At 48.4% G+C, this 21023-nt stretch overlaps 1 protein-coding gene across 2 annotated transcripts in view; it reads right to left on the reverse strand.

Moving 5' to 3' along the window:
* The window catches only part of NSF (N-ethylmaleimide sensitive factor, vesicle fusing ATPase), a 79405-nt gene that overhangs the window by 29269 nt on the left and 29113 nt on the right, over window positions 1–21023 (reverse strand). For both annotated transcript variants that reach the window (XM_018921320.3, XM_009096567.4), the window contains exons 5-8: window positions 20234–20400; window positions 18377–18484; window positions 17723–17798; window positions 12354–12509 (exon numbers count right to left, since the gene is read on the reverse strand). In XM_018921320.3, coding sequence (XP_018776865.1) covers window positions 12354–12509; window positions 17723–17798; window positions 18377–18484; window positions 20234–20400 — 507 coding nt within the window. The remainder of the gene's footprint in view (window positions 1–12353; window positions 12510–17722; window positions 17799–18376; window positions 18485–20233; window positions 20401–21023) is intronic.

Raw genomic sequence — 21023 nt, forward strand, 5'->3', positions numbered from 1 at the left:
CATCTTGGATGGAATAAACGGCATTTTGAAGAGCCACCTGGAGTCCTGCATCTCTCAGTCAGGCTCTTACTGCAGGGATTTATCAGGAGGCCTCAACAGATCCACTCTGGGCAGCACAAGGGCCCAGGCAGGGCTGTGGCATTCACATTCTCTGAACAGGATTCCTTCACCCAGGGCTTTTCTCCTGGAAAGCTGAAAGGCAGTGAGAGGCCTCAGAGAAAGGAAAACAATTCTTATCTCATTTGCTTCTCCTGTGCTGTGCTCATGTGGAATGTGTTTGGAGATTGTTTACCCAAGGTGATTGCATGACTGGACTCTGCTGTGAGTTGTTTTGACTCATTGGCCAATTGGGGCCAAGCTGTGTTGGGACTCTGGAAAGAGTCACAAGTTTTATTATTGTTTTTTCAGCATTCAGTAAGTATCTTTTCTGTATTCTTTAGTATAGTATAGTATTCTTTAATATAATATAGTATTAGAAAGTAATAAATTAGCCTTCTGATAAAATGGAGTCCTCCTCATCATGCTTCCTTCATTGGTGGCCCTGCATTTACAATACAGGGCTGCACCCCAGGTGAACCCAAAATGGTCACAAAATGCCCCACTGGTCACAGGGTCTCTCACTTTTATAAGCTCTGCTCCATTTGCATCTTGGAGTTCATTGTTCAATTACAGCTCCAGCCCATCCAGTCCCATCCTTGTTTTTCTCTCTCCAGCCCACGGGGTTTGTCCTCTTGGGCTGAGATTTGGCTCATTTGTCCTTGGTGCCCAGCTGGAGCAGGAATTGTTTTGTCTCCCTGCTCTGTGCACAGAGCTCACCATCCCCTCATGTGAAGCCCAGACCCACCCACTAAAGCAGCACAGAACCTGAAAAATAGAAAAGCCAAACCAGAGGCACCATAAGGGCTGGGAGAGGATGGGGACAGCCATGGAGCACCGAGGGAGGCACCTCTCCAGGGAGCTGCAGAGCTGGGCCTGAGCTCTGCTCAGTGCTGCTGTCAGAGCAATTCAAACCCAGGCTGGAGCAGCACCATCCCAGGGATATGCCAAGGAAAAACAACCTCTACAACAACTCAAGGGCTCTCCATCCATCAGTCACACTGAGCTGTAAGTCCTGGTCAGGAACACACAGCACCAGAGATCCCCTGGAAAGGTGGGAATAACAGAACTCTCACCAAGAGGAGGTTCCAGGGATGCTGAATCCCCAGGAAGAGAGGGGCTGCAGATTTTTACTGCTGTTTTTTACAGCCTGCACACCAAGCAAAGCAGACACAGGTCAAACACACTCCTCTGATTCTTGAAAGAGAAAATCAGGAATATTGTGTGATAATGCCAAGCCTTTAACCCCTGTACTGGCCTTTGGTGAGTTCCATATCACACATCCAGTTCTGGCTGCAAGTTCATAGAATAAATATTGAGACAACTGAAAAATCTTCCAAGAACCACCAGAACCATCAACGCAAAGCGCTTGACCTCTAACTAGAGAGACCTGAAATATTCTAATTTGTTCAAAAACAGGACTTTGGACACTGTATGAGAATTTAAACTCTCTGCTCTAGGCGAAGAGAGGATGCAGCTGCTGCAAGGTGAGGCTGGACACATCCCAGGCAGTGACAGGCACAGGTGTGCCAGGTGTGCTCACAGCTCCTGGGAGAGGCTGCAGGGTGAACAAGAATTTCCCTGAAGGATGTGTGGAACTGTGGATATACAGCTGGTGAGCCCCACAGGTTTTACCACTGTGCTGTCTCTGAACATTCCCAGCTTCTCATGTCTGCCCCACACTGTGCCAAGAGAGGTTGTGGGACCAGCCCCTGTCCACACCCAGGTTTGTTTTGTTCCTTTAACTGCACAGACTAAAAGCTGCTGCTGGAAAACCCTGCAGGAGGAGATGGGGCATCAGCACCAGTTTCTGAACCCTGAGGCTCAGGGAGAGCCTCAGAGGAGAGAGGGGACACTGGTGGCCTCAGGAGTGCTGGGGGACTCAGAGGGTTCTTTCCATTTTTAATGAATAGATGAAAATTTATTTTTTACTCCATTCTTGTGGGTTGATTTCTTTAAGAGTGCAACCCACCCAACAAGAGCCCTGCAGTGCTCAGGATGCACATTAAAATCAAAATCAACAAAAGGCAGCAAACTGATGGCCCCAAGCTCAGACTGAGGGGACCCGAGCTCAGTTTCTGCCAGGCTGAAGGAGCCTGAGCACATGGAATTGTCTGTCACCCCACAGGATGACTTCCCTCCTGGTGTCTGGCTTGTCTCAGCTCCATGGCAACCCCACCCCATCCCACAGAGCCCTCAGGGCTGTCACACCTCAGGGCAATTCTGCCTGTAAAGGACAAACACTTCCCCCTTCTCACCTTCCCAACACCCTGCTGTGATTTCACTTACTCCTGGAGGTTATGGCAATAAAGAATTGATTTGTCTGAACAACTGCTCAATATCACTTAGTTCCTGTGACCCCATGGGCTCTCTTCCCTCTCTCTCTGGTTCATTCACTGCAGTGAAGCTCCAGGACACTGCCACGAGGAGCAGCTGATCCTCCCAAACCCCAGAGAGCAGCAGGGCTGCACTGGGTAAGCCCAGCAACAAAGCTGAGAGGGAAAAGAAATCCTGCTGGGCTTCTCTGCAGATAAAAAATTTACTACAGAAATGCAGAGCTGTGCCTAAGAACTCATGAGTCAGCACTGAGGCATCTGCAAGTCAAAAGCATGAACAACATAAACTGGAGTGAAGACAAATCTCACAGGGGAGGGAGTGAGGCACAGATAAATTCTGTCACATCCCTGGCATGAGGGCATTGTTCATGGGGGAACAGGATCTCCTCTGGAACCAAACTGCACCAGCCAGGGGGGTGCTGACAAGTGATCTCTGCAGGGAAATCCCAGCACAACAATGCTCCAGCAGCTCCTGGGCTCCAGCACGAGGCCACCAAAGGCATAAAGAGACCACCAAAGGGCTACAGAGGCCACCAAAGGGCTACAGAGGCCACCAAAGGCATAAAGAGACCACCAAAGGGCTACAGAGGCCACCAAAGTCATAGAGGCCACCAAAGGCATAAAGAGACCACCAAAGGGCTACAGAGGCCACCAAAGTCATAGAGGCCACCAAAGGCATACAGAGGCCACCAAGGAGCTACAGAGGCCACCAAAGGCATAAAGAGACCACCAAAGGGCTACAGAGGCCATCAAAGTCATACAGAGGCCACCAAGGGCATAAAAAGGCCACCAAAGGGCTACAGAAGCCACCAAGGGCATACAGAGGCCACCAAAGGGTTCTGCTGCCAGCCCAGGCAGGCAGATCCATGGTGCTGCAGGGAGTGGCTGTGCCAGGTGCTCACAATGAACACCAGCAGTCTGGGCCTGCTTGGTTCTTCTGGTTTTCTTCTGAGTCCTGGGAGAAGTGTCTGAGGGAGCTGGGGGGGCTCAGCCTGGAGCAAAGGAGGCTCAGGGGGCCCTTGTGGCTCTGCACAACTCCCTGCCAGGAGGGGACAGCCAGGGGGGTCAGGCTGCGCTCCAGGGAACAGGGACAGGACAAGGGGAAATGGCCTGAAGCTGTACCAGGGCAGGCTCAGGGTGGACACCAGGAGGAATTTCCCCATGGAAAGGGGGGTCAGGCCTTGGCAGAGGCTGCCCAGGGAGGTTTGGAGTGCCCATTCCTGGAGCTGTCCCAGGAATGCCCTGTCCAAGGAATGTGGCACTCTGTGCTCTGGGCTGGTGACAAGGAAGGGATCAGGCACAGGGGGAACTCCATGGTCTTGGAAGTCTTTTCCAACCTTAATGATTCTGGGATTCCTGCAGCTCCCAATCTCTCTCCTAGAAGAAGTACAACTGAGTTTTATCCCCCAGAAGCTTCTTTGTCACAGCCCAAAAAATCTGAACTTCCAGAGAAGCAGAAACATTCCCCTCTGTGCATGAGCTGCCCTGGCCTCAGCACAGGGCTCTGCCAAAAATCTCATCTCCCACAGGGAGACTGGGACACAAAACACAAACTGGCCTGGAGTAATCTGCTTGGAAACCTCCCAGAATGTTCACCTTCTTCCTGTTCAAGGGAAAAGGAAAGGAATCCTGGAGTACTCTGAGTGGGAAGGGACTCCCAAGGATCATCCAGTCCCAGCCCTGCCCAGACACCCCAAAATCCCAGCCTGTGCATCCCTGGGGTGGTGTTCAAAGGCTCCTGGAGCATTGGCACCCTTGGGGCTGTGCCCATTCCCTGGGGAGCCTGGGCAGTGCCCAGCAACTCAAGACTAATTCAATAAAAGGAACATAAAATCCACACTGAGCACCTTCCCTTGGGTTTTCCTCCCCAAATCCCACAGCCAGGAAGGCAAAAAATCCATGGCCCCACTGTGAAATCATCCCAAATCCAACCCCAAACCCTCTGGAAACCCCAAATGAGGTTGGAAATGGATAAAAACTCAACTTCCCACATCAATTCAAAATTAGGTCAATAAAAGGAACATAAACTCCACCCCGAGTCCCTTCCCTTCTTCCCCCAAAGGGTAAAATAATCCATGACCCCACAGTGAAATTCCCAAATATCCAACCCCAAACAGTCTGGAAAACCCCAAAAGACGTTGGAAATGGTTAAAAATTCAACTTTAAGTTAATAAAAGGAACATAAAATCCAGATCATCACCCTTACCCTGTGGGTTGGAGCATTGGGTTTTTCTCTCCCAAAGGTAAAAAATCTATGACACCACAGTGAAATCATCCCAAATACCCCCAATCTTCTGAAAAACCCCAAATGAGGGTGGAAATGGTTAAAAATTCAACTTTATTGAATTTTTAATTCAATAAAATTGAAGTCAGGTGACAGAACATTCCAGACCCCAAAGCAATTAGTTCCTCTTCAAATAAAACTGCCACAAGCAACCCCAGCAGACATTTCCCTTTACAGCCACGTTCACCTGGCAAAAATCAAAGTTTTAAGGACAAGCAGGACTTTATTAAAATAGACAGGTGATGACAAACCCCAAATGTTACCTCTCAAATCACAGTGGGATCCTCTGCACCACACAGGAATTTTGATTAAGTTTATCTCCCCTCTGCTGATTTCACCAATGTGGCCCAAATGTCAATACTGTTATGAGAATCTTTCTAAACACAAATTACAGCTGTGCAGACATCTCCAAACAGTTCAGCTCATCATTTGATGAGCTCCAAAAAAAGGTCATTGCTGTAACCTGATCCTTAAATTCTGCCATTCAATGACAGTTAGAGGGTGAATTAACAGGAACTCCAACATGGGAAACAAAATATGAGGGAAAATTCATAAAAACTGCTGAGAATGGGAGAGTTACTGGTGCTACCAATGGAAGCCAAACTCTGTTTTGACCCAGAACATCACTTGCCCAAAGACAAGATAAAGTTTATTTGTTCAATTCTCCCTCTTCAATTTATTGGAGAGATCAGAAGAACTGATTTAGTATAAGAGGGGTTTTCTACTTGGGAGTGTAATTCCCCTTTTAATTAAAATCAAAGCATTCTGGTGGGATTGGATCACTCAGATGCACCACCAGGAACCTGCATGGATGGGAAGGCCCCAGCACAGCAGGGAGATTTTTATCTCTGCACATTCATCTTGGGGCAGGTTACAGGAAGTTCAGGGTTCCCAGGCTTCACCTGCCACACAGGCAACATTTCCCTGCAAGCAGAGCTGGGTGGAATTTCCCTCTCATGCTGTAAGGGCAGAGTGCTGAATTCAAAGTTGGGGCAGGGAAAGGGCCACACCTGCACCAGAATTTTTATTTTCTCCTTGGTCAGAGTTTTGATTTTTCAAATCCTTGCCACTGGAAAGAGAAGACAAAGTGAAGTTTTCCAAGGAACTTTGGGAAGGGATTCCTCACCACATCCCAGTGGCTCTGAGGAGCTCAGTGCACACATCTATCAGGAGGCAATAATGAGATTTATGACAAGGGCATTTATCCATTTCAGAGGGAATGTGCTAGAAATGAAAATAAATCAGCATCTCAGAGAGTGAACAGAATGCCTCTAGCTACAAAAACAGCATCAGGACACTCAGGAAAAGGGATTTTGGTAAGAGTACAAACAAACAAAAACAAGCACTAAGGGAGAAGTCAGCACAGTAGCAAAGAGAAATGTCTCTTAAGAGAGCTGCAGAAAGATCTCTAACTCCAGAGGCAGGTTCTGTGAGAAGCTGAGCACAGCCAGGATGTTCAGGGCCCCATCCCACCTGGAAGGCAGCAGCACAGAGCCCAGCAGCATTCCCTGCCTCCTGGGATAGAGCAGGGTCATTCCCACCTGCAGAGAAAGCCAACACTGGGATTTGGGAATGCTGCTGAACATTCTGCCTTGTGAACACCACAGACACCCTGGGGGCACAGGGACACCCCAGGGCTCCCAGCTGGGGACAAAGTGGGGGTGCCAGACCATGGTGATGGCACCAACAAACACCCCTGCAGCCACCTGGAGCAGGAGCAAAGCCCTCCCAGACCCCACTGTTGGCTCTGGCCATCCATGCAGAAATTCCTGGCTGCAGGTTTGGTGGAAAGCCCCTTCCCCTCCCTCCAAACCATCTGCCACATCCCATTTCCACATTCCAGTGTTAAAAGGGAATCACTGCCTTTGGTGAGTGTGCAGAATTTGGAAGCCCCCCCCTCTCACACCCCTCCCAGGACTGAAGTCCTTCAAGTCAGCTCACTCTGTGCCCAGAAGCTTTCCTGTCCCCCTCCAAAGGTTTCCAGTTGTACTGCACCCAGCAACCCAACACAAGAACCAATTCCATCAGTAACTCGGGTTCATTCTGCTCCTTCACTTTCTTCCCCATCCCTGGGGGACACCAAAATCAATCTCTGCTTTCCAGAAGGGGAGGCAAGGGACAGATGTCAGGGACTGCTCCACTGCTCTCCCCACAGCTGGCCCTGGATCCAGGTGCCTCAGGGTGAGCAGAGCACTTCAGGTTAAATCCCTTGAGGAGGACAAGAGCAGGAAAGCACTGGCTAAGAGTTAACAACAGCAAATGCTGAGTTCAAGCTGTTAAATACTTATTTACACCAGTGAAGAGTTGACATTTTGTGACAGCTGATATTAATAAAAGTGACAAATGGGTAGGAACAGGCAACAGAAGCAGAAAAAGAACAAGGGACACAAGAGCCCACCCACAACTGTTGGATACTGGCAGATCACTTGGACATGAACTTCACCCAAGGGAGCTCAGAGTGGGTGAAATCATCACAAAGTCAGTGAGAACCTGAACAGGGTGGGTGAGAAACCAGGGGGGAGATGGTGAATGTCATCCCTGGTGTTGTAAAGGGAAAAGGGAGAGAACTCTGGGGTTGGACTAAATTGGGAGGTCCCTTTCAACCTCAGCTGTTTTCTGATTGTCTTGTACAGACCTAGCACTAACCTGATGCAGGAAAATTGTGAGATAATGTCTTTTTAAATGGGTAGAAGAAAGCAAGACTACAAGGAGTAGCCAGAACAACTTATTTGGCCAGTCTGAGACAACTTCCCTCCAGGAAAACATGGGGGTCCCCACACAGAGGGTTTGAGGAAACAAAGAAAGCAAGAGAGGGACATTTAGACTTCCCTAAAGATATAAATACATGTTAGACACCCTCCTAGACATGCAGGAAAAGCACAGGCTGAATGAAGTTAGAGGTGGTTGAAAAGCAGATTAAACCCCACAAACTTTAAAGCACAGTGAGAAATGATCCCTCCTGAATTCAGTGGCATGTGGTGCCTGGGAGATGGAACAGAACAGAATGCTCCAATTAAATCTGCATACTGCAAAGCCAAGAGCTACAAACACAGACAGGCAGGATTAAATTCATCTGAAATCCATGTAACCTGATGCACGAGTTTCTAATTGGGGAGGAATAATGAATTGCATGCTGCAAAACAACAAAAAAAAATCATCCCAGTGAGGATTCTGCCCAGCCCAGCCAGAGAGGCACAGCCAGGACCTGCTGATGCAGAATGGATCCATGGTTTGGGGTTGGGCACCACAGTCCTGAGCAGGGCAGGGAGCAGAAATAATGATGGGTGATGTAGGGGTTATAGAAATGGCCTCAGAACCCCAGAGCTGCCCTGGAGAATGCTGGAGAGAAGGACCAGGCTGGATGCAAAGGCTGAGAGCTGCCCAGCAGGGGCTGGCATTCCCAGCACCCCAGCTGAGGGTAGATGTGCGTGACACTGATTTTTCATTAAAATTACCCTATTTTCAGAATAGCTGGGTGAGAACCTTTCCATCATTATTCTTCTCTTACAGTATCTGAGTACTTTGAGAACATTAATGCATTAATTTTTAAGGCAGCTTAACAGACAAGCCTCCACTTCAGACAGAATCTGAGGAAGAAAATAATTTGAGTGTCTGCTCATTTCAATGTTCCCCTTGTGTCCTTGATACTTCACTTCTCCATCATGAGCTGGACTTCAAAATTATCCCAAGAGGGCAGACCAAGAGCACAGGTTAAGATGGTTCCCAGGAAACAGAAACCACCTTCAAAAAGTCTGATTTAATTTATTTATGGCAGCAGGAGAGGATGGGGAATTTGGGTTCCATTTCAGTCTCTCAGAAGGAACATGTAACATCAAACTTTTCTCTACCTGTTATTAAACAACAAGTCCATGCAGAATTTGCTCTTTGAGGCCTCTACACCAATTAATGTGCCACAGGAATCAGAGAAATCCCTTCCCTGCTGCAAGTCAACACTGTTTCAAAGCTTGGGGGCACCAGAGTGTTCTTAAATAAGGAAAAGAGGGTCAGCACAAGTGTTTTGTTTTCAAGTCTGAGAAGGAACTTTACAGGTTTGTTGCAAGTTACGGCTCCAGGCACCAAATATCAGAAATGTTGTTCCAAGTGGAAAAATATCTATGGGAGTCAGGGGAAAGAAAAAACAACAAGGAGAGAGAACAGTGTTCTAGGCAAGAGCACAAGGTGCTGAATGAGCTGGATTTAAAGCCCCAGCAGAAAACCAGCATCCAGCATGGATGGGAAAAAAACCACAACATTTGTCCAATAAACAGAGGAGCTCAGCTGGAGGCAGAGGATGCAGCAGAGAGCAACCAAAGGCAGATTCCCTTCAGCACAGAGTGACACTGCCTTACTCTGAGCTGGCACAGACATCCTGAAAGGGCTTGGAAAGGAGGAGGATTCCCTGGAAACAGGGCCGTGAAGGCCTGTCCCTAAGGGAGAACTGCCTGGTATCTCCCTCCACCAGTGCCCCAAGGTGTGAAGTTCCTTCCTCAGAAGTGTAATTCCTACAAATGAGGCACCAAAATGTTTCCAGACATCTTCCTCAAACCTCATCCAGGTGAGGATTTCATTCCATTTGGCAGCTGCAGGATTGTCAGGAGATGAGCACCAGTCACTCTTCCCTGGGAGGGTGGGCAGGCCCTGGCACAGGGTGCCCAGAGCAGCTGGGGCTGCCCCTGGATCCCTGGCAGTGCCCAAGGCCAGGCTGGATGGGGCTTGGAGCACCTGGGACAGTGGGAGGTGTCCCTGCCATGGCAGGGATGGGCTTTGAGGTCCCTTCCCACCCAACCCATTCTGGGATTCTGTCACATCACACAACCAGGGAGCTGATCTAGCTGAATACTGACCCTATAAGCTGTTCCTTTATTAATAGCATTTTTTGCTGCCAGCTGTGTTAGCTCCCTACAGAGCCATACAAGCCCAAAGCCACTAGAGCAAGGCTGGGACATCCAGAGATGGGAAAAGCAAACTGCCCCTTCCAGGCCAGGCTTGGTGCCCAGCTGGGGCTGATCTAACACTTCTGCTCTTGGATAAACCAAGGCTTGTAGCAGCAGAGCAGTGCTTCCCCCTTGGATGATATGGCTAACTAACATTGATTTATGTGCTCCAAACCCAGAACATTCCATGGAAGTTAGATAAACCACACACAAATTGCAAGTAATGCTGGAAGGGTCTATAGAGCCTCTGTGTAGGTCTGGACAGAAATATTTATTGCATTTGGCGTGGAAGCTGCACTCTGGGAGCACTGGGCAAAGAACACAACTGGGTGAGCACTGCAGCACCAGGGAGAAAGCAAATTCCATCTTTTCCTTTCCCAATAAATTATTCACAAAGGTGAACAGCTGTCACACTGACATTTCAGATCTGAAATATAGTCAAGAGCAAGTTATAACTAAGGCAAAGAAAATGAATGTCAGAAAGTTTTTGTTTTTTCAAATTTCAGATAAGCTCTTTAGCCCTCGGGTTAATCAGAGCTCAGGAGCTCTGCTCCCAGTCCAACTTCTTCCCTGAAAAAAGTCTCTTTGTGCAGCCTGGGTGTAAACATGCACAGTAAGAATATTTGTACTTAATGTAATTTAATGGGGCACACCTTTAATTCATTGCCCAGGGTAATCCAAATACCAGTGGTCCTTCACAGAATCTTTGTCTTCCTTTATTAAACACCAATTATCTTTTACCTTTTACCTTCACATGTGGTCCCAGCCAAGGGCTCTGTACTGCAGCCACAGAATCAGAGAATCCCAGAATGGTTTGGGAGGAATCTCAAAGCCCACCCAGTGCCACCCCCTGCCATGGCAGGGACACCTCCCACTATCCCAGGTGGCTCCAAGCCCCATCCAGCCTGGCCTTGGGCACTGCCAGGGATCCAGGGGCAGCCCCAGCTGCTCTGGGCACCCTGTGCCAGGGCCTGCCCACCCTCACAGGGAACAATTCCTCATTCCCAATATCTAACCCAAATCTCCCCTCTGCTAGTTTTAAACCACTCCCATTCTTGTCCATGTAAAAAATCACTCTCCTCTGTTTTATAAGTCCCCTTTAGGTACTGGAAGGGGCTCTAAGATCTTCCTGAGTCTTCTCTTCTCCAGGCTGTACAGCCCCAGCTCTCCCAGGCTGGCTCCATGGGAAGACTTTAGGAATACACACAATAGCTGCTTCAAAAGGTAAAAATATTTCAAGTACAGGAGGCTGGCTGTCAGCAACAGTGCTAGTGCTGAGCTGGCCACCAGTGCCTCTGGGTAAAAGCTGTTCTTTCCACAGCCAGCACCATTTCTCTTATTTCTTTTCTCTGCAGAGTAGTTAAATATTTAACAAATTTAAGCATTTTATGTTCTCAAGCAGAAGCAGAGAAGTTGTATCTTGCCCACAGCCACAAAACCCCCGAGACCCAAGAGCATCCCCCAAAGGCCTCAGCTCTCACATCAAGAGGAATTAAAAGGCAGGAGAGAGAGAATCAGGCACTGGCTGGCCCAGCCCTGGGGTGTCTCCACAGCTCCTCCATACGTGTCCAAATCCCCAAGACAAGACTGAAGGCACATCCCAGGGAAGTTTATTTTGCATCAATTCCACATGCACTGGAAGCTCCACACACCCCCACACAAACAGGATGTAGCTCCTGATGGAAATCTGGTTTGTAATCAAAATCTTGATTGCTTCATTTGTGGGGAGAGGGAAGGTGGATCAGAAACATAAACATACATAGAAATTATACAGCTATGGATTCCAAGTTCAAACAGGAGCCCACACAGATTATATTCCCAGAACAAGGAGCAGCCAGAACATCCCCAGCCACGTTCTGTGACAGAACCAGACACCTGCAGCTGCACACTGCTTACTAAAAACTAAACCCTGCACCATTTATCTGCCTGCCAGCAGATGTTTACCAAGTACTGGGACTGCCTTTCCTTCCCTTGACCCAAAAAGAGAAGTTATATTTAGAATCTGTGCTTTTATTTCCCAGATTCCAGGACGTGACACAGCCTGTGCATCCTGCCAGCACTTCAAACCTGAGCAGCAGAGCTCACAGCCCATGCTGGGATTACTGGGCTCAGGCTGGGAGGGACAGGGCTCATGGTGCAGCTGCCAGGACTGGGAGGTAAAAGAGATTATGGCAGGGGCATTAAGACAAAATCTCCTCTGAGCTGCATGGACAGATCATGGTCAGGCAGTCAAGAACAGAAGCAGTGTCACTGCCATGGACAAATGAAGCATCCAAAGAGGGAGGGTTTCACAGAACCATGGGATGGTTTGGGGTGGAAGAGACCTTAAAGCCCATCTGATTTCAGCCCCCTGCCATGGGCAGGGACACCTTCCACCAGACCAGGCTGCTCAGAGCCCCAGTTTCAGTTCCACCAGCACAGAATCCAGTTAAACCACGTGTCTCACTCCTTCAGACATTCCATGTGCAGGGCTGAGTGTTTGTGCTGGGTTTGTCTCCCTTCCCCAACCAAGCAACAAGAGTCCAAAATACATTTGGGAGCACCAGGGGAAGAAGAGGCTCTGTGGGATCCCTCAGAAACTGCTGAGCTCCAGCAGCACGAGGGTGTGTCCAGCCCTCACACACCAGGGACAGGCCTGCAGCCTGTGCCCCAGCCACACTTTTCCAGGTCATATTCAGTGTAACATCTCCAGGTTATACTCACCCATTTGCTCCACAATCTCAGGTGGGAAAACTCGAGAAGCAAAAGCTCTTCGGAAAATATCAGAGAATTCTTTATCCAGGCCTCCAATGCCCATTTTCTCAAAATTCCAGTCAGGGTTGATGATTGACTGCCTGTTCTCTTTGGTCTTTGATTTACCTGCAAAAGCCAAGAAATGGTTTCAAACACACAGCCCAGCAGAGCTGCAGCACATACAGGAACAGACACCAGAACAGCTCTGCATGTCAGACCCCATCCCACAAACTCTGTGCTCAATTTCAAACACTGGCCAAGAGGACACACTGTGACAAGGACACAAGGACACCAGAGACCCAGCTTGGTAAATGAACCCCAGCCTTCCCACTGCTCAGACCAGGGGTTTCTCCAGCCAGGTGCTGTCCCTGTGTATTGAAGAATCCACAGGAGATTTCTCTGCCACAGATTCACCCTGGACCCACATAACCTCAGCACCCAGCCCACCTGGCTGCTGCCAGAACCAGTGTCCAGCCTGCTCCAGGCCAGCTGGGATGACAGCAGGTTTGTCCTGCATCCATCTCAGCCCTGCCTTTCCCAGTGCCCAGCTGTCCTCCCCTGTGCAGCAGCAGCTCCACACTGGAACCCCTGTTCTTCTCTGTCCTCTCTCTCCCTCCCACACCCTCTGACAGGCAAGTGGACCTGCAGGTGCTGCAGTTTGGCTGCACCTTCAGAACAGGTACAGAATGATGGATGCTCTGCTTTGTTCATATCCCTCTAGAACAATATGTGATCATTCTTAGCAGCCAAGTTTAACAGCTCCCAACAACAGGAACACACTGCAAGAGGGGTGCAGCATTCATTCCCTTGATCCTGCTGTGGCACTCACATTCTCTGGAAAAATCCCTTTGCCCAGGATTTTTCTCCTGGGAAGCTGAGAAGCCTCCGAGAAAAATGAAAACAATTTTATCTCATTTGCTTCTCCTGTGCTGTGCTCATGTGGAATGTGTTTGGAGATTGTTCACCCACAGGTGATTGTTCCATTGCATTCTGCTGGGAGTTGTTTTCACTCTTTGGCCAATCAGGGCCAAGCTGTGCTGGGACTCTGGAGAGAGTCATGAGTTTTCATTATTACCTTTAAAGTATTCTGTGAGTATCATGTCTGTATTTTTTAGTATAGTTTAGTATTCTTTGCTATAATATAGTATCATAAAGTAATAAATTCGCCTTCTGAGAACATGGAGTCAGATTCACCATTCCTCCCTGCCATGGGGGTCCTTGCAAACACAATAATCCTGCCTGGGATCTGGGCCCTCTACAGCCACCAGTTTTACCCAGGCCAGGAGAGCTCTTCCTCCCAGACATCATTTTCAGTTCTCTGAACTGAATCTCCCCTGCCACTTCCTGCCTCAGTCCCTGAGCTCAGAGCCAGCCTGGGCACCTCACTGCTCCAGCCTTTTCCCAGCTTATTCAATAATTACAATGAGCAGCAAAGGCCCAGCAGAGATTCCCACTGAACTCCACTGACATCAGCTATTTCCTCCTTCCCTTTCATCACTGACTCATGCAAGGACCTTCTCTCCCAGAGATCTCTGTTTTGATTCTTTCCTAAGAAACTTTGACACAGAACTTTGCTGGAGGAGCTCTGACAATCAGCCCATGTCAGCCCTGCTGCCAGAGCTCTCTGACTGCTGTAATGAACTCCAGGAGGATCATGAGGCAGGACAGCCCTTAGACAAGACAGCCTGGCCCTTCCCAGTGCATCACCCTTTTCCTCTCAGTTAATGCTTTATTACAGTTTCTGTTGATTTTTTTCTGTACAGATCTCAGGTTCTCTAAGATCTGCACCTCTCCAAACCTTCTCCAGAATTCCTTGGAAAGGAGCAGCACTCTCACCACTCAGTCCCCAGATACTGGAGCAATTTGCAGCAAAGTTACACAAAATTCCTTTACAACTCAGAAGAACCAAGGCCAGTCCTGGCAAACCACCACAGCTCACTGTCTGGTCCAGAGGCACCCCAGACCCCTGAGCACAGGTCTGCAGCCCTTTAACCACCTCCTTTCCCTGCTGCTGCTCAGCCACTGGCAGCACAGCCTCACAGAGCTGCCCACCCCTCTGCACAGGAGCCTGGGAGGGCTCAGGGTGTTCAGGAAGCAGAAACAGGCACAGATGCTCCTGGAAGGATGCTGGCAAACCCATGTAGTCTCACCCTAGGTTTATTCAAGCACTGACACTTCTATCAGTCAGATCAACCTTGCACATGGCTTTCAGCACCCTCAGCTACCAGGGAAACACACAGAGATCTGACAACCCAGAGAAAAAGCAAAGACACTGCCAATTATCCTTAATTACTGCAGAATGGGATGTTTCCTCAGACTTGCACTGTGCTTTAAGGGTTGGCCCTTAATGGTTTTCCCAGTGGGGGCCACTCCCACCCTAGAACCCCACAGAATCACAGAGATCACAGAGTCACAGGGGGCTTTGGGTTGAAAGAGACTTTAAAACCCATCCAGTGCCACCCCCTGCCATGGCAGGGACACCTCCCACTGTCCCAGGTGGCTCCAAGTCCCTTCCAGCCTGGCCTTGGGCACTGCCAGGGATCCAGGGGCAGCCCCAGCTGCTCTGGGCACCCTGTGCCAGGGCCTGCCCACCCTCACAGGGAACAATTCCTTCCCAATATTCCATCCTAGCAAACAACCAGTGTGCATTTTGCTGCTCTGTTCCACAAGCTCTTCTAAGAGGCATTTCAAGTTCAGCCAGATAATGAATGGGCAGAAAGAGTCTAGGAAGTTCAGCAAACAGCAGCTCTCTGTGAGCCCAACCAGACTCTTTAATCCTGGTCTAAACACATCTGGAATCAATATTTCAATTCCAAGGGCAGCAAAACAAACAAACAGGAACATGCCTCTGGGTCAGATGCCAGGGACAGCCCTTGGGACACAGAGCACCTAGAGCCCTGCAGGGAGCACCAATCCACAATTCCCCTGTGTTTATTATGCCAGTGCTGCACTCCAGCTTTTAGGTCAGACCCCTCAGCCAGGGCTGTTCCTGCTCCCACAGAGCTTGGTCTACACTCCCCCCTTCTGGCTGCACCTCAGCACAGTGAAATTCTTGCAGATTGGATTAAAACCTCTTCCAATGGTTTCATAACACAATTTTATGCTAAACAGAACAAAGAGAATTGGCTTTAAAAGAAATTATTACAATTCTTCTCTATTGAAATAATGCAGGCCCTTTACTAAAGGCAGAGCTCAGTGACACTCACTTCACTTTCATCTCCTCTCTCACAATTTAATTATTCAGAACTTTACAATTCCCCAGAGATCAACAAAACACATTAAGCAGCTCTGCCTCAGATCAATGAGGAGATTAAATGAAGTACCAATTTGACAGAAGTAAATTGAGGCACAAGAAGCTCTTTTGTCTTGTCTGAAGACAGTGAAACAGAATCCTGGGAAAGGGTCCCTATTCCCAATGCAGCAGCTCTCCCACACGTGCCAAGAGGGAGATGCCAGGGCATCATATGGCTCTGAATATTAACCAGGTACAATCCCCTGCTGAAACAACCCTCAGTGAACAGGGTTATTTCACACTGGCCCCTGGCAGCAGAGTGAAACCTGAACGGGGGTGACCCCACAGTCACAGGTGGGAACTCACTACCCTGCCCCTCAAAGTTCCATTTGGTGCTATTAACAGCTGTACCCTCATTAGGATGCTTAATTACAGCCATCTACAGCCCACAGAGCTGTGCTAGTGTCACATCCACATTCTCTGAAATATCCCTTCACCCAGGGTTTTTCTCCTGGGAAGCTGAGAAGCCTCAGAAAAAAAATGAAAACAATTCTTATTTCATTTGCTTCTCCTGTGCTGTGCTCATGTGGAATGTGTTTGGAGATTGCTCACCCACAGGTGATTGTTCCATTGCATTCTGCTGGGAGTTGTTTTCACTCTTTGGCCAATCAGGACCAAGCTGAGCTGGGACTCTGGAGAGAGTCACAAGTTTTCATTATTATCTTTTAGCCTTCTGAAAGTATCTTTTCTGTATTCTTTAGTATAGTAGAGTTTAGTATTCTTTAATACAATATAGTATCTTAAAATAATAAATTATTCTCCTGAGAACATGGAGTGAGATTCATCATTCCTTCCTGCCACGAGGGTCCCCCCAAATCCAGTCAGTGATGGTTTCAGCTCAGGCTGAGTGCCCAGCCCAGACTCTGCTGAGGTGCAAGGTGTGCTTACACAACAGCCTCACACCCTCCCACTGCCTGCAGTGACTGTGGCACAGAAAGCTGCAGGACACAAAGTCCCAGCCCCAAATATGGCCCTTCAGGGCAGCATCAAACCTCAGCCCCTGCCACAAGCTCCTGCAGTGCTGGATGAGCTGAATTCTCCTTTCCTGAGTGGCTGCTCCCCTCGGAGGGTTTATTCCTGTAACAAGTACTCACAGCACTGAGCAATTCCAGCCAAACAGCCTACTGCAAAAATAAACCTGATGGCTCCCTGAGCCCCCTCCCAGCAGCCTGCACCTGCCACTCCTGATCTGTGCAACAGCAGCAGCAAAAGGAGAAGTGTCCTTAGCTCATGGATTCTGGGAGGAATGAACAAAACAGGGAAGAAAAACAAGAAAAAATTAAAATAGAAGTGTGTGTTCAGCCTTGATTCACAGCTAGGGAGGGATATGCAGCTGAAGCTTGGGAAGAGTCACCCACCACATAGCACTGGGACAGCCAAAGGAAGAGCAGGTGTCCCTGGTCCCCAGGAAACCCCCCCAGTCCCAGGGCACACAGAGCCACTGCAGGGAAGGGCCTCACTGCCCTCTCCAGGGCCCAGGTCCCACCGGTGCCTCTGTGGAACAGCCCAACCCCTCCAGCAGTTTCTCTCTAAAGGAATGTGTGGAGGACACACCAATTATTCCCCAATTTCTTTGATGGCCAAGTGTGATATTGCACACAGGGATTTGTTTGGTGGAGGTTTTAGAAACTACCTGTTTAAATCAGTTCCCAGTTGTGTGAATAAACTCCTGGAAGCAGTTCCACACAGCTCCCAGTTCTGCAGCTCCCTTGGCCTTCCAAAGAGCAGGACTTTGACATTTTGGCCACACATTTTAAAAAGCTCTCCATTTCCTAATCCCTTCTCCTTTCATTAAATTTAATGGGAGAGCCGTTGGCTTGTTACTGTCCCTGAAAACATCATTCTCTGATGAAATAAATATTAAAATATTAAATAAAATATTAAAATAAAATAAAATATTTCAAACAGCTGGATCTACTGGTCCATTTGGCCTTGCTAATCTCAGCCTGGGAGTGAGGACAAACAACAACCTGGAGGCAATGAAGTCCCCTAGGCCTGAAAAGCAGCAGAACTCAAGCATTATTTCTCTGTGGGTGCAGGAACTCACCAATCAGATTGAGAGAGGAGTTCTCAGCTTTCTCAAAGGCAACTTGGCTGTTTCCAAGAACCAAACCAACCTCGATCTGCAAAGGGAAGGGAAAGAAATCATTACATTAATCGCCATCAGACTCAGCTTCAGATTGCTCCAGGTATCTCCAAGCACATCTCAGAAGGCAGGAAAAAGCAGCAAAAGCTCCACTTCCTGGGAAGAATAAAAAATACCAACCCCTCCTCTAAAACAAACACCAATGAATGGGGAAGCTCACCAGGTACAACCTGGCTTTTAAAAGTTCCTGCTTTAGTTCAAACCCAACTATTTTATTTCAGCAAGATCTAGCAAAGAAAGGAGAAAATAAAATCATGTCCTTTCTACAGAAGGAAATATCAAAACTGGACATATCTAGAAGACAAAAAGACTCAAGAGAGGCTGTTTCCATGAATTAGTACTTAAAGACCAAAAGGCCATTCCTGTATCCTCTGTAGTTCAGTGGAGGCTGCACTGAACTGCAAACAAGGCTCTTTGTCTCCTCTGACACGCAGATGAGGCAGATGTGTGACTTCTCCAAAGGCAGGTCCCCTAAAGTGCCCTTGGTGGCATGACCTGGTAGGACTTGCAGCTCTGCAGTCCCCAAGGAATGCACAGGAGTTTCTGGGAGCCCACCTTCTGCTTTTTGCTTATTCCAGACTCCCCTTTGAGAATGCTGGGGTCCATGGCTTCCATGTCCTTCACCAACAGCCCAAAGAGCTTGTCATTGAAGCTGAACACCAGCTGTGGAAAGGGAAAACAAATCTCATTAAAAAAGCTAAAAAGGATTCTGACAAGACTACTGAGATTGGAAGGGAGAGATGCCTGAAGACTGAGTTAACCACCCAGCAGCTCCCCTGGAAGGAATCCCTGCAAAGCTCTGGAGTGCTGCCCATGTCCTTTCCCTGCCCCAATATCAGAGTAACAGACCTAAAACTGCAGAACATGAAGTCAGCTGGAGAAACTCAAAGAAAAATTCTCCTTCCAAGCAAATCCTTTATTCCCCTCCATTTTCTCCCCAGCTCAGTGTTCTGTATCATCTGATGACATTTTCCTCTCACTTCAATAATTGGTGCTAGTCATGGAGAACAATTTAGCTCAAAACTTTCAGATCTTTTGCATTTCAGCTTGACTAGGACACTTCAGGAACAGTGCTAATGAGAGACAGAAGGAAGGTAATGAGAAGTAGGGTCCATCCCACAGAAAACCAGGCTGGGTCTGCAGCCTTGCCTCCCTTTCCCTGGGTTTGTATTTCCAACTGGCTTAAGATTCCGACCCTGCAAGGTGTAAATGCTATGAGAGACCAACCTTGACCTGTTTTGAGAACAAGGCAGAGCAGAGGCAGCCACACAGCGCTGTGCAGGGGCTGAAGCCCATCTGCTGCAGACCCCTGCAGGCTCAATTACAGGGACATCAGCTTTCCAAGGTCCCCAAGGAAAATACTTCATCCCTGTTTCTCTGCTTCAGTCCCTAGAGCAGCAATAAATCATGGAATCCCAGAATAGCTCAGGCTGGAAAGGACCCTAAAGCTGATCCAGTGCCAGCCCTGCCATAGCAGGGACACCTCCCACCACACCAGGCTGCTCCAAGCCCTGTCCAACCTGGCCTGGGACACTTCCAGAATAATAAAATGCACTGTACTTGGGAGGTGCCACTGAGAATGAATTAAACCTGGGGTTTATCTTGATCTTATAGAGAAGGCAAAAGTGACTTCCTAAAATATTCCAGGAGTTGCCATGCTCACATCCAACAGGCCACAACACAGAGAGACCCAAACTCTCCCAAGCCCTGGGATTTTCCTCAGATTTAGGATAGGGCAGATTCTAAACCCCTCTGCCCATGCTCTCAGTGAAAGTCACAATGGTTTTAGTGCTCATAAAGACATTCCTTCTGCTGCCCTGTGCAGGCTGGCCTAGCACAGAGACTGGACAGAGCTAAAGGATAAAGCAGGGATTTATCAGAAGGCCTCAATGGATCCACCTTGGGCAGCACAAGGGCCCAGCCAGGGCTGCACCCCAGGTGAACCAAAATGGTCACAAAATGAACCCAAAATGGTCACAAAATGCCCCACTGGTCACAGGGTCTCTCACTTTTATAAGCTCTGCTCCATTTGCATCTTGGAGTTCATTGTTCAATTACAGCTCCAGCCCATCCAGTCCCATCCTTGTTTTTCTCTCTCCAGCCCACGGGGTTTGTGCTCTTGGGCTGAGATTTGGCTCATTTGTCCTTGGTGCCCAGCTGGAGCAGGAATTGTTTTGTCTCCCTGCTCTGTGCACAGAGCTCACCATGCCCTGATGTGAAGCCCAGACCCACCCACTAAAGCAGCACAGAACCTGGAAAATAGAAAAGCTCAAACCTGAGGCATCCCTTCAAACAACAATTCCTGCCCCTCACCCAGCCTTTGCAGAGCTCCTGGCGCCCTCAGATGGTCCCTCACAAGCCTGCAGAGGTGTTTCAGCACAGTGTAGCCTCAGAGCCCAGGGCACAGCTCACCTGCTGGCCCACAGAGAAGGCCTGGCTGTTGAACTGCTGGATAAACTCTGCAGCCATTTTGTCTGTGTCATAGGGGTTGGAGTCAATGTTCTTCTTCTGCAGGAAGTCAATCTCGATGGTCATGGTGCCAATGCACTGCTTGGTCTTGTCAAAAGTGTATAAGGAAACTGAAAAAACCCAAGAAACAGCACATTTAAGGACAGCAAGGTCCCCCCAGTGTGTTAAATACATTGGGCAATGTACACTCTTCCCTTGAGAATTTCTTGGTAAAACTTGGTAAAACTGAATATATTATTTCTGCTAGAGACTCTTATTTCTGTAATCCATGTTCAACTACAAGGTCAAAAATACAGTAAAATTGCCACTGAAAAGTTCCATTTTTCACTGAAAATGCCTGCATTGCTCTAAAAACTCTTAATAAACCTTGAAAAACAGCTCAAACACCACACAGACTTTGGGGGATGAGGACAATGAAAGCAAATCCAGACATGCTATGGTCCCACATGGCTGTATGTGCACCCAAGGGTTTGAACACATCTCCAGGAAGCCCAAAAGCAGCTATAAGGGTATCCTTGCCCAAAGGCAGTGACAAGGCAGTGACAAGAAGCCATCACTGGGTTTCTGTGGTAACAGGTTGCTGAGCTGTTCTGCAGATGAGGCAGCAGAAGGTGAATTACTGCCCATTCAAAAGCAGCAATGCAATCTGTCAGCCTAAAACAAAGCACATCATCAACTTCTCTTCATCCCTGACACTGAGGAAAGCCCAGAGGTGCCCTTGGGCCCATGCTGG

The sequence above is a fragment of the Serinus canaria genome, chromosome 27, assembly GCF_022539315.1.
Source record: "Serinus canaria isolate serCan28SL12 chromosome 27, serCan2020, whole genome shotgun sequence".
Classification (NCBI taxonomy): Eukaryota; Metazoa; Chordata; class Aves; order Passeriformes; family Fringillidae; genus Serinus; species Serinus canaria.